Source organism: Takifugu flavidus, chromosome 1 (genome assembly GCF_003711565.1).
Source record: "Takifugu flavidus isolate HTHZ2018 chromosome 1, ASM371156v2, whole genome shotgun sequence".
Classification (NCBI taxonomy): domain Eukaryota; kingdom Metazoa; phylum Chordata; class Actinopteri; order Tetraodontiformes; family Tetraodontidae; genus Takifugu; species Takifugu flavidus.
This window is the reverse complement of record NC_079520.1, coordinates 10,969,046-10,981,867: the sequence shown is the minus strand read 5'-3', so window position 1 is coordinate 10,981,867 and position 12,822 is coordinate 10,969,046. Positions and strand designations below refer to the sequence as shown.

General features: G+C 44.4%; 1 protein-coding gene across 1 annotated transcript in view; it reads right to left on the bottom strand.

Moving 5' to 3' along the window:
* igsf3 (immunoglobulin superfamily, member 3) overlaps positions 1-12,476 on the bottom strand; it is a 60,703-nt gene extending 48,227 nt beyond the window's left edge. The window contains exon 1 of the mRNA XM_057027827.1: positions 11,610-12,476. Within this exon, the coding sequence (XP_056883807.1) occupies positions 11,610-11,652 (43 nt within the window). The 5' untranslated portion in view covers positions 11,653-12,476. The remainder of the gene's footprint in view (positions 1-11,609) is intronic.
* Between the last annotated feature and the right edge of the window lie 346 nt (positions 12,477-12,822).

Sequence of the window (12,822 nt, the reverse complement as noted above, 5' to 3'; positions counted from 1 at the left end):
TTGAGAGGTGTGTAATAATAGCACTGCAGGTCGCACGTAACACCAGAACATTCACAGAGGTGCTAATTTAGAATATGTCTGTCAATCACCTATCAAAAAGCAAAATGTAAAACCAGGGGGAATAAAAGTGTCAACAACCTACGACTGATGTTATGAACTGGGGGACATGTGATCGAAGTTCTTCTTGCTAAAATTTGGATTATTGAAGGAGTTTTCAGCCACCGGTGCAAAAGCATGTTTATTATCATCTCAAACTGTTCAGACCAAAAATGTGATTTTTATCTATCTTCTCTTTAAATAAAACTTTCTGAGTGGCAACAGATCAGATGGAAGATACCATCTGCCCTTTTAAAATAAGTGTTCCTGTCTGTATGGTCTGTATTTCCAAACAGATTCTTTAAGCACTGTGTTGTAATGGCCAAAAAGGTCAGGCTAAAAAAAAGGAATTAAGGAGGAAGTCACTAAATGTTCACCAATTGTCTGCGAGACAGAAGAGGGAACTACGTAATAGATCATCTACAGTAGTAATGCTTGGGCTGATGGTGACAGGATCCACATTATCCACTGCAAACAATATATAATTATTTAAAAATGTCTGTACAAAGTTGGAGGCACAAGACTTTAAATCAATAAACCAATAAGTGCCTCTTCATCAAAGTGGGCGGGGCTTAGCGAGACTCCCGCTCACTGGCCCCTTCTGGAAGCTGGACTCGGAGGGCAATATCCTCCAACCCCGAGGTATCGCTGCCAAAACAAGGTTTTTCTGTGGTCCAGCGAGCGACGATTCAGACTTCTCTGTTTTTCAGCTGCAGCTGAGACAAACATGTGATGTCGTGCATGTAAAAGAGAAGCATCATCTGCACTCCCTTCACATTCACATCAGCAGGTAAATGCGAGGGAGTTGTTTTATGCTCTTCAATTACCAACAAATCATAAACAGAAGTGGCTAATTAATAATGTATCACCTTATAAATCATGACAGGCTGCTCTGCCTAATGAGTGCAGACAAGCTACTACTACTAGAAAAAAATAAAAACCTCTGATTAATGCCGAGCCATGCAGCCATTTCAGGAACAAACATTAAAGCAGCTTTCGGTAATTTAAGTATTCAGATTTCTGAAAAGTTGCCTGTAAAGTTGAACAGATGCAGGAGTTAAGAAACTCCAGCCAGTGAAATATGAATCGAATATTAACACGCTTGCTAGACATTTTTTTTAAAAAAAAGACCTAGTCTATGTCCCATCTCCCCAAGGGAGGTTCACACTCGTCTCATGTTGTGAAGATTTTCCAAGAGGGAGGCAGTGGTAAGAAAGTAAAGGGTGATGTGGTTCAGGCGTGGGAAAGAAGACGAGAGGAGAAAACTCAAAACTGGCTCAAGGGTGTTTAAAAAAAGAGCAGGGAACCAAGCGAATGTAAGAGTGAAACACTGACTTCTGCGCCGCACGTATGATCGGCTCAGACATAAACGCTGCAGAGATGAGCAACATCAGAACATTTTCATCTCAACGCTGGTTACCCACACTCCAAAACCATCCCCCGTCTGTCTCCTTCCAGGCTGCGGAAAGCGTTTGACCCTGTTAACATCATTACCGGGGAGAGTGTGGGTGCTGGGAGACAGAGAGATTCCACAGTGAGGGGAAAATGCAGGGACACCGATGAAAGCGGCAGATACGGGGAGCACTTTGGTGCGAAGTTAATGCTAATGCTTAGCAAGCAGCTGCCAACTTTAACCAGACGATGACGACTCCATTCACTCCCCGTCCACTGCACGAGACGTCTGTGAGGTGTAGACAAAACTGGGGTAGCTTGTCATCTTAGTGTAAACCAGTGGCCGTTTCTACTTGGAGGAAGCATCCAAAGTTCAATGGGTTGCTCAGTAAACTATATACAATGTATATAAGATATTTATAATATCTATGAGAAGAATGACTATTTGGAACACAAATAAGCTAAGAGTATAAAATGTTATGAAAACTAACTGTTCAAAGTGTAACAGTGGTCAGAAACCCACTGTTGAACAAGAATGTAGAGAAGGCCGGCGAAATCTGCCCAATGTAAGCAGACTGTTGGGAATCTAACCGTGTCCATTTTGAGAGGGGTGACTGTAGCGTTAGACACCAAAAAGTCACCCTAAAGCTCAGGAGTCCACTACAGAAGAAGCCACATGTTGAAACATCATACATCACAGCAGCAACAGGTCAGGACTTTAATTCTTCCCCACTTTTGTCCCTGCCATGCTGATTGTTATCGCCATCTGTGACAGAAAGTAGAAATCAGTGAGTCGGGGCTATCATTAACGACGTCTGACCTCATCAGCGGCTTCAAAACCTTGGAGGAATCAATCAGAACCATGTGGTTTATTACAGTGGGACTGTTAAGCGGATATGTGATGTCTTTCCATCTTTAAGTGACACATTCTCACAAAGGAAAGACAAGTCAGGTGACGGTGACAAAGTCATTTGGTGGAGGGGAACTTCCCTTAGAGAGCCAGAACTTTAGCCGGGAGGCCACTTGAACAGCTGACAGTTACAACAACTGCCTATTACATCTGAGCAGCTAATCATAGTGAGAATGAGCAGAAGCATTCCCGGAGTGGGCGGATGAAACGCTGTACACTATTACCATTTCATTTTTTTCCCAGAAAAAGAAGCATGTGGTGTGAACATGTGAGGATTAAAGACGTAGAATCATAAAGTGGAAAGATTTGATCGACATCGAGTTCTTATTCTGTAGTTGGACAAAACTGTGGGAGGAGATGAAAAAAAAAGGTTTTGAGGGAGAAACATACATGACTCTCCTCCAGCTTCAGTAAAACATTCGTTCTTGGATCTCACACAGCTCTGTTCCACAGAACCTGGCAGGAGTTTTAAAAAGCTACTTTAGAGAGATGAGAAGATGCTTCTCTGTGCACTGAATAGAAAATATAGAGCTTCACCCATTAGCCTCTTAGCTTGTGCCACTTCCCACTCTAAATATCTCTCTAAACTATTGAAAAGAAGCTATTTTATTTATGATTAATTTAACTAACACCCTGTAAAGCACCCAATCTATTCATTTCCTGTGTACACATGAGCACCTGAGATTATTTTATTATTTAACACTAGAATAGTCGGCAACACCATCGAAGACTTGCTTTGTTTGTATGAGGAATACATATTTCCAAATGATGACATCGGAATCTTGACATAAGTGGGACTAATAAAGGTAAAATGGACTTAAATTTACCAGTTGAAAAATGGAGAAGAGTCTATTAAATCCATTAAAATAGAACTTGTCAAGGGAAGGCTGGAGTTGGCTTTGTGCAGCATTTTCTTAAAAATGGCTCCCAATGTGACTGGTCTACAGTAGCAAAGCAGCCCTCAGAAAATACTGTGGAGTAAAATTAACGTTAGAAATTCCCTTCGGAAAGCACGAGGCCAGCCATCATTCCGTTTCCTTCATGAGCGAATATAATTATGATTTTTTTCCTTCAGGCGTTTTTTTTAAATGCTAAATCTTTCAATTTAAACATACTATTGTTATTCTGATTCTGTCTGCAGCTCTGAAAGGGGACCGTATTCTCCGTGTCACACCTGGGCCACGCTATCGTCTGGTCTCGCTATGCTAACTTGCTTTAATTTATGGTCCCCTGGGATAAAGCAGTCGTGACCCCATCTGCACTGTTGTTCCCAACAGCTGGTGAAACCACAATAAAGCAGTGACCTCACATTACTGTGTGCTACTGTACTCTATCAATGTTTATGGCCGTCAAGAGGTTTTTCTTATACTGTGTTTTGGTGTGTGAATGGAGTACTGATTGGTATTTCCCGGTGTTTGTTTTTGATACCAGTACTATTTGCTGACAGTGTCAACAGCACGGAGGAGATCATTAACTTTAGTTTGTGCCAGAACAGCTGCCTCTTCGTTCTCCCTCCTACACATCAGCTGCTTCTCTGGACTGTTTGACGGCCATAGAAAGCTGCCTTTGAGTTTCAGCTGTGCCTTCTGTGTGGTCATTTATTAAACGTGGGGATTTTCCACCGAACGTTTGAACGTTGAATCTGCCAGCTGATTTCCTGGAGACAACAATGCTAATGTCGGCCCTTTAATGGAGCCCCGTGTTGTTCACCAGCCACCATCTGATTCCCAAGTTGTGAAGTCTTTTAAACATGTAGATTTACTCTAGCTTTAGTGGAAGCAGAAAAAAAGACACTAGATTAAATTGAGCATTAATTCATAACCTGTGCAGATGTGAAATGATTGAGTTCAGCTACTCCTGCGTAGTTCCTTGCTTTCTAACTTCCTTTCTCCTGACATTTAACAGCGCAGTAATGTTCAAAGATATTATAGGCCGATGCATTAAGTAGAAAAAAACGTGCTGGAGCGTTCAGATGCATTTTAACAGCATCCCGGAGAGTGAGAAAGTCTATGCAAGCTTTAAACATGATTGGCAAAGGCTCAAAAGGTGCAGTGCAAGTGTCAGAGCTAACATTAGTTGAACGCAAGCTGACAGAAAAATCAGAAAAAACAGTGTTAAAAATGCTTTAAGAAAGCACAAATACGGCATTATCCAGAAAAAAATCCCATTTAGATCTGCTTTCAGGAATGATTTTTCTCACAACAGCAGTGGCTTAAACACGTATTTGTAAGTAAAGAATAAATAACTAGCATTGGGTCATGGTGGCAGTAGGTAACGTGGTTAAAAAGATTTCATTATTAGAATTTTAAGTTAAATCGTCTGTGGATGTAGCGTCACTTACAGTCCTCAGTCATACTGCACACGGGCAGAGATCCAGACAAGCATAATATTCTCAAAGTCTAAATATTGTATATGTGTGTGGTATAACTAATTTTAAGTATGCCGTGCACACATAAACTGCTAGCCTGTCTTTACCTTTAAGGCATGATGGAACACCATTATTTAGACCTCCTTCAAAATAAAGCCAGAATACTTTGAAATATTATGGGAACTATACATCACGGAAGAATTTCTCTCATATTTTATTCAACCCGGAGTTAACAAAGTGAACCATCAATCACCAGAGACAGACAGAAGTAATGTACACAGAAGGAGTGATGTTCCTCATTTCCTGCTAAACCACTGAACTGCAGTGCAACTTCTCTATCGCAATTCTTCTCTTTTTCCAACTTCCACAGGAGACAAAAGTTCAATTAATTCCCCCACAAAATGACCAAACCACTCAGAGATAGGAATCACAAAAGATTCACCTTTTCTGTTGCGTCCCTGGCCTCTAAATCCATCACAGATTCCTGACAATAATGAGTTTTTATGTGACTTTTCTTCACAAACATCAGCATCACCAGTGTCCATGTCCACAAACACACTCTCGGGCATCTCCTCCAGCATCATAATGTAACTTTTACTGCCAGGAGATTCTCTAAGCACGATGAGGAATACCACCATATCTTTAATTCTGTAAGTCGTCTGCGAGGCTGACTGGGAGCAGTAAAGTTACAGGAACATCCCAGTAATCTGTAAGCATCAACAGATCTCTTTATTCCTGTTTAATGGTGTGAAACACTTAAAGGTCCTTACAGAGAACTGAGGGAGTTTTTTTTTATAGTTTAGTTATATCAGCGGACGCCACACCAAGACATCCTTGTACTTCTAATTTTGTGAGGACTTTCACAGACATAATGCATTCAGCAGATCCTTACCCTAACTATCCGGACTATCCCTGTAAACACAACCCTAAACCCAATTCAACCTTAAAGCTATGTCTTAACCTTCTAACTGTCCTTTATTGTTGTGATTCGCAAAAAAACCCATTTATTTTATGTGTAGGAAGTAGAAGAACCCAATAACACTTGTGTTTCCTGTACGCAGACAATGACCTGGCTAGTTAGCCACCAGTGCTAAATAACTCATTCCCCAGTTCGTTTTTGTGTATTTTGTATGTGTATATTTTTGGTGAAGTCTTGCTACATTTCAGATTTTGAAGATTGTAAATTTTGCCTCCAACTGTAAAAAAGAATTAATTGCATCGTGATCTCTGTACTTTGTGTTAAGACTGACAAGAGAAGAGCTTAAAGTATTAGAGATGAGTACCGAGTTGTGATTTCCTCATTACGATGGCCCCGCCCACATCTTAGTGGTACCATGGTGTAACCGAAAACCAATTCTGTACAGCGCTGTGTCGTGTCAAACGGTGTAGAGCCCAAGCTATCCTGACATGAGCCACCGGTAGAGAAGATTCAGTAGATTGTTTGATTGTTAATTGGTGCATAAGAATTAGTGGCTATAAAAACACTCACATCTTCGGTTATTATCCAGCGTTTGCCCGTGCACAATTAAACCCGACAGCTATGTCTACTCTACATACACTGGCTGGTATTTGTGTGACTGGCAGCTCACTATCAGTCCCTACATTAAGCTGTAGATTGGAAAGGAAAGTAATTAACTATTAATTAGTCCACTTGAAACAGACTTTTCTTCCCTCCCATTGTCATTCATTTTTTGCCTTTCAGGCACAAACATGCATATGTTTGTACATTCATGAATGCACATGCATTTATGCATAGGGTATAGATGCCAACCAACGTGGACCTGGTTTTCGTAAAGCACGGTAAGCGGCACATTACCAGAACATAAAGGCGATGTGAGCAGGGTGCTCATTGCCGCGTTATGATTTTTGACAGGGGTTGCTTTGTGCATGGTGGCAACATTTATGCACAGAAACAGCTCAGCGTGAAGCTGTCACCATAGTTACAACGGTGATGCGGGATCTCGTCGGGTGGAGGATCAAACAGGGAGCAGGGGAGTGTGGCTGCACAAAAACCGTGCGTTTCTTTTTTGGTGTGTGTGTGTGTGGGGGGGGGGGGGGGTAAACTCATTGGCCATCCATTATCATCTCAGAGAAGTGGGGGAGGAGCAGAGCAGTTAATATCCCACAGAGACGGGACCAGGTTGGGTCCTTCAACTTGACAAAAACGTTGAAGATGTTGGCGTTACACTCGCGCTCGCTCCAACATGGGAGAGAGGATTTAAATATCTGGTGCGGATCACACTTGGGGGCAGGCTGTAATTAACGTGCTTTGAAGAAGAGGTGGGTTCTGCAGTATTGTTTAGAAAGAAAAAAGGAGTGGGGGAGGAAGGTCAGGGGCTATTCACTGAAGGAGGAGGTGGAGGAGGAGGCAGCAGCTGGAGTACATGCGAGTGAGCAGAGGCAGCACTACGTACAGATCAGTCCAAGCTTCCCACTGAAGGCTCATTGTTGGGCTGTTGGCTGTACAAAAGCAGGAGGTGTGATCTGAGGCCACCATAGATGCTGCTGGGTGGACAGGACGGAGAACTGTGATGCGTTTAGAGTCCTGACAGGTAACCAGAGCAGCTGACAACGCTCTCGCTGCTGTTCCTGCTGCTGTGGAGTCAATAGCAGACGGGACGCGACCAGAGCTGCAGAGCCACTTTCCTGATTCACAGTGGCAGACAAGAACTTTCCCTTAAGTTTGCTCCACTCCCAGAGTCATTCATATCCTGATGTGAACTACCGAGAGATAACGGCTCAGATCTGGGTCACATGGGAAGGTCTGTAAAAACAGACACTGCAGGAGAAGACTGATGAACTACAACTAACTTTAGATTCTCATTTATTGCACTGCTAGCATTAAAGTTCAATCATCTGAGTTTTAATTTTTCCTCTACGCCAGGGCGAAACTCTCTTTATTTCAGAAAAAAAACCTTTTCAATTTGAAAGGAAAGAGGCAGGAAGAGGGTATGATAAGAGAGGGTAATGGGTTGTTTTAAACTGCTTGGCTAGCTGGGTTTGAGTTTCCATAGCAGGCTGTGAGAAAGAATGAGGACGTGTTTCCATAAAGTCTGATCTGTTCAGGACAGAAAAGGTCAAAACTCATCTGCCTTCTTCAGGAAACCTCTAGGTGCCCAACAAATGTGCTGGTTACCCAAATGAAATGATACCTTTTACCTGGTAACTTTTCCAAACTTTGTACTGATGTGCTTTATATCTTGGTCTGTGAATGACAGAACAACTACACAAAAAACAGCAGCATTTAATCTGTAAAAAAAAGCCCCAAAATGACAAATCAAGAATCGAGAAATGCTGCGTTTTTGTTATGCTTTTCTGTGGAGCCTTTGCCTGTTGTGGCAACAATGTCATAATATGACAGAGGAAAACAAGCCAACAACTCAGAAGGAGCTCTTGTTAAAGTTCAGGTCTGGTGCTTACGGTACAAACAAGAAAACACAGCACAGAAACAGTGACTTGCCGAGACACCCCCCCCCCCCCCCCCCCTCCATACTGGAAGAAGTTGTAGCTGTATTTCTGGTGGCAAGCAGCACAAAATAATAACAAAAGTTGGGACGCCCCAAACACATTTCCACTGCTTATGATCCCACATCAGCTTCACAGCCAACCAGACACTGAGTAAATGCATTTAGCCTCTGTGTCTAGACGCCGCTACCTTCCAGTGTCAGCTGAGGCTGACAGACCCACCGAAGGCATTCACACTGTCAGCCGAGTCAAGATGGAGAGCAGCAAGATGCAAAGGTCTCTGGAGTGGGGTGTCGGGGGTGGGGTGGGGGGTTCCCAGCTGTCATTCGACCTCGCCATAGAGGAGAAGCTCAGTGGATCAGGGTGTGGCACTACAAACTTTAAATCGCAACAGAGTTTGAAATGCCTGCATGCTAAAGAGCCGTGATGGTGGGCTATTTATATCCTGAAATAATAACAACACATAACTGGTGGATTTGAACGCCAGCTGTTTCTTAAACATGTCTCACCAGTGCAGACAGGGCTGCATGTTATGGAGATTTTTCATTCTCTAAATAATAGTAAGATTTGTAAAGCCAAAAAAAAAAAAATCATAAATTACAGAACTGAGATTTATTGGGACCAATTATAGATGACTGACTTCATATTCTCTGTTGATAAGCAGACAGTGTCTGGGGTGTCACGACAACATCTTGAAACTTTTGGATAAACAGCGGCGTCGTGAGCAAGGATAACGAGCTTTTGTTCTGACTTAAAAACCACTCATCATGAAACAGAACAAAAAGATGACTGAGGGGAAACAAGGAGGCATCCACCACACACTGGGAGAAGATGCGGGGGGATGGGGGATAAAAGATCACGTCACTCTTTGTGCAGGTTTTTTTCCCTTCTCCGAGTAAAAATTTCAATGCCACCGTTGCCCATTTTCCAAATGGCACAGTGCTTCAAAGTTTCCATTTATATTTCCCTCTTCAGGTGCACTCGCTTTCATCTTCTGTACTTTCGCCCTTCAGCGCTGATGCAAATCCATTTTTGTGTTGTTGTAATGTAATTTAAAGCAGATTTAAAGCCCATGGCGGTATTTTGAGTTGAAAATCACTGCGGCACTCTTTGATTCCGCCGACAGCGCAGGGCTCCTTGTTTTATGTTGCTTTTGAATGACAGGCCCCACCCACGACCACACCCCAGCCCTTATGAAAAATTCATCCTCTCAACCCACCATCTGTCTACGGATGGTGCCCATGTATTCATCACAGGGCTGCAGGGGAAGCACCCGTCTCGCCGCCTATGTGAAGCTCATCAACGTATGGAAACGCACAAGCATCTGCAGACAGCAACGGAGAGTGGATCCTGTCAGATTCAGAGCCCAAAAAGTCTTTGCAGTGCAAAGGTGCTTTGAGACCAGCTGATTAAAAGAACCAGTGGCAGCTTGTCTGAAACTGGTTGAGTGCAGGCTGCTCTGCTGTCAGCCCAGTAAATGGAAACCACTCAGGCATTTCACAGTTAAACCAGCCAGTCTCAGCAAATTACGTTCCAATTTCGTAATATAAACTGGGACATCTCCAGTAATTTAGGTGAGCCACAGATTCGTACGTGCCTTCACATGACCTGAAGCTCCCTGACCTCACGGTAAAACACGGCAACCTTCATAGTTCAACCCCGGCTCTTTCACTCCGAGAAACTAATAAACATGGGCTCCTCCAGGCTACTCTTTTTATATCATAAACCTGGGCCAGAGCCTCAAATGAGTCCACACATGCACGCCCGTGTGCATACACTCACACCTGGATGCAAACTCGGGAGCATAAATAACACCAGTATGAGATCTGCCTGGCAAAATATTGTTGAAGCAAAGCTTCTGGGCTTAATAATGATTGATGAGGATGCTGGATTACAAAGTTGTCATCTCCCTTTATTGTCTTTCTTTTCTTTTTATTGAAGAAAGCACCTAAATACAGATGCAAAAAGTGCAGTAAAGACGGGAAAAGATGCTGCGTATCAAGACCTGAAAGCTTCAAAAAGGACTAGAATAAATAACCAATACTACTACATTTTAATGATCAAACTCCAATACTGTATCACTGAGGCAGGCAGTGTTGACAGGATTAAGTAACAAAAGTACCAGCACTTCCATCCAAGTATGGGACATTAATCTGGACAACAAAGCAATCAGACTGTGATTGATTATTGCTTAAACGAGGATAAACGTGTCCTCCTGTACTGCACTGCAGGGTTAACCAGATCATGTGCCATTATGATTAGAAAATTAATTTAAAACAAGCAACATTTCCCAAGATTCACAAATGGAAATCCACTGTCAGTGAAAAGGGCAGCAGAATGTGACGTTGGAAAAAGGGCATTAGATAATTTTATGAGCGGTGTGATGCGTGCACCCCCCCCACACACACACACACACACACACACACACACAAACAAACCAAATAAACCTCCTCTTTGCCAGCACCTGAAATGTTCTTCGCCATCCCAAGCTGCCCCCAGTTTGACTGTGATTCATGATTATTATGTAACAAGAGCCGCCAGCCCACACTGGGAGACCAGGTCTGGGCTGTTACATCTCCCATTTTCCAAGTTCTACCTCATACTGGTGGAAGTGAATTCTTATCCACTGGAATGAAACGTCAGGAAAGGTAATCCCTTTGGCCGGCCGTGCGGGCCTTCAGCGGCTTCCACTCCCACCCGCCTCCTCCGTCCCTGCCCCCGGCGGTGCTACCAGGCCTCCCCATCCGGGAACAGAGAAGCCATCTGGTGTTTGTTTGGGACGGTTCACAGGCAGGAGGCGCTCTGTTGTGTTGCATGAGCGAGTGTCAGCAGCCACGAGTCCAGTCAGGTGTGTGCAGGAAGTGCGTTTGTTTTGCGTTTATCTGCGAAAATCTCAGAGTGAGACCTGTGACAACTTTTACCACCAGAAGGCTCCCGTACCACTGTCGTGCACGACTCCACACCCTGAGGGTGCCGGTGGTGTGTAACCCAGCTGTGCACTAATGCTGGATTGGACTGTGGACTTTCACATGCAGACAATGACAGGATGTCTGTTGATCTTGAACACAGAAGGTCAGCCCGCATAGGGTTAATCTGTGACTACAATCCAAATATCACATTAACCTAGTTTGACGCGCACGCACGCGGGGCCCGCGCGCACACACAGCTGTTGACATGCATCTGCCATGATTGCAGTGATTATTGATGTAGCCTACTTCCACCTGACTCACGGTGACTGGCTGGTCCAACTTGCCCGCACAATTGTGTCATAACAGGTGTGCCAGGTCTGACGCACGGCACGTTTACTTTATGCATCTGGACACGTAAATGGAGCCTTTTATCCCCCTCCCTTTCGTAATTATTATTTTTATTACTTACCAAACAGCACGCAGGCGACGACGAGGAGAGCACCGGTTGCCATGGCGTGTTGCCCCTCGGATTTACTTCCAATATTCCCTTTAGGGCACTGATTTCTGGAGGCGCTGTTTTTTTTTAGGAGATACTCGGTGATCTGGAGTCAAATCCGCAGCCGGGGAGTCCGGCTCACCTTTCCCTTAGACCCCCCCGCAATTAAAAAAAACCAAAAAAAAACAACCCAGAGGCTTCCTATCTGCTTCTATCGCTGACGATGAGAGCTTATAGCAGAGCGACCCAACCCACTCCCGGTTTACTACGCATCCGAGACTGCGGAGGAGATTCTCACTCTCAGCCCCCCTCAATGGAGACAAAAAAACGAGGAAAACTCCAGCGTGACTTGCGCGTATTTGGAAAAACCTGCGCGCAGACAGCGACCCGGGGATGTGCGCGGCGCTGATCTGAAGTTAGAATGAAATAAGTCCTTGTTGGATTGCGTCCTTCCTCCGCCGCTGATGTAGAAGCGTAAATCGCAGCCCAAGCAGGCTCCGGCTGCCTCCACGGAAATCCCGGAGACTATAATCAATCTCCCACTATCGCTCCGCAGAAAGCCCGATGGGCGGGCGCTCTAGATGAGGCAGCGTCGGCTTTGTGCTCTGACACAATACACGGGAGCGATCAATGGACGCGCACACTCCTCGCCCATTACACCAGCTACACACCTGAGTCACTCTTTTAGAGACGCTTTACCAAATTACACCTGCTTCATTCTTCTGAGATTTGGCTTCGGGAATAAAACCTATCTCTCTCCCTCCCCCTCTCTCTCTCTCGGTCTCTACCTCTCTCTCTCTCTCCCAAGGTTATTTCCCTGTTCCCCGCGAGCCGCTCTTGTTTGTCTGGCACTTTTGAAAACTTCCCCGCGCGCTGCCCTCCCCCACCGCAGGCCACGCCCCCGCAGCGCGCGACACCGCCGGCGACTGAGCGCGAGGCGATATTTGCATTTGTGAATTAAATTTCTGGGCCGGGACGTCGGAGGCTTGAATAGGTGAAGTCAAGTGGATAAAGCAGGTGATTTTCACCGCGTTTAGCTCCTGCAGGGGGGAGTTTAACCGAGAGAAGTGATTAGATTTGATTCGCATGTGCATGACTTTAATTTGAAGCGCACCTGCAAGAATATTCTTTTTGGGGGCGGAAATTAGATGCATATGAGGCCACTAAAAGTATCCGCAAAGTGGTA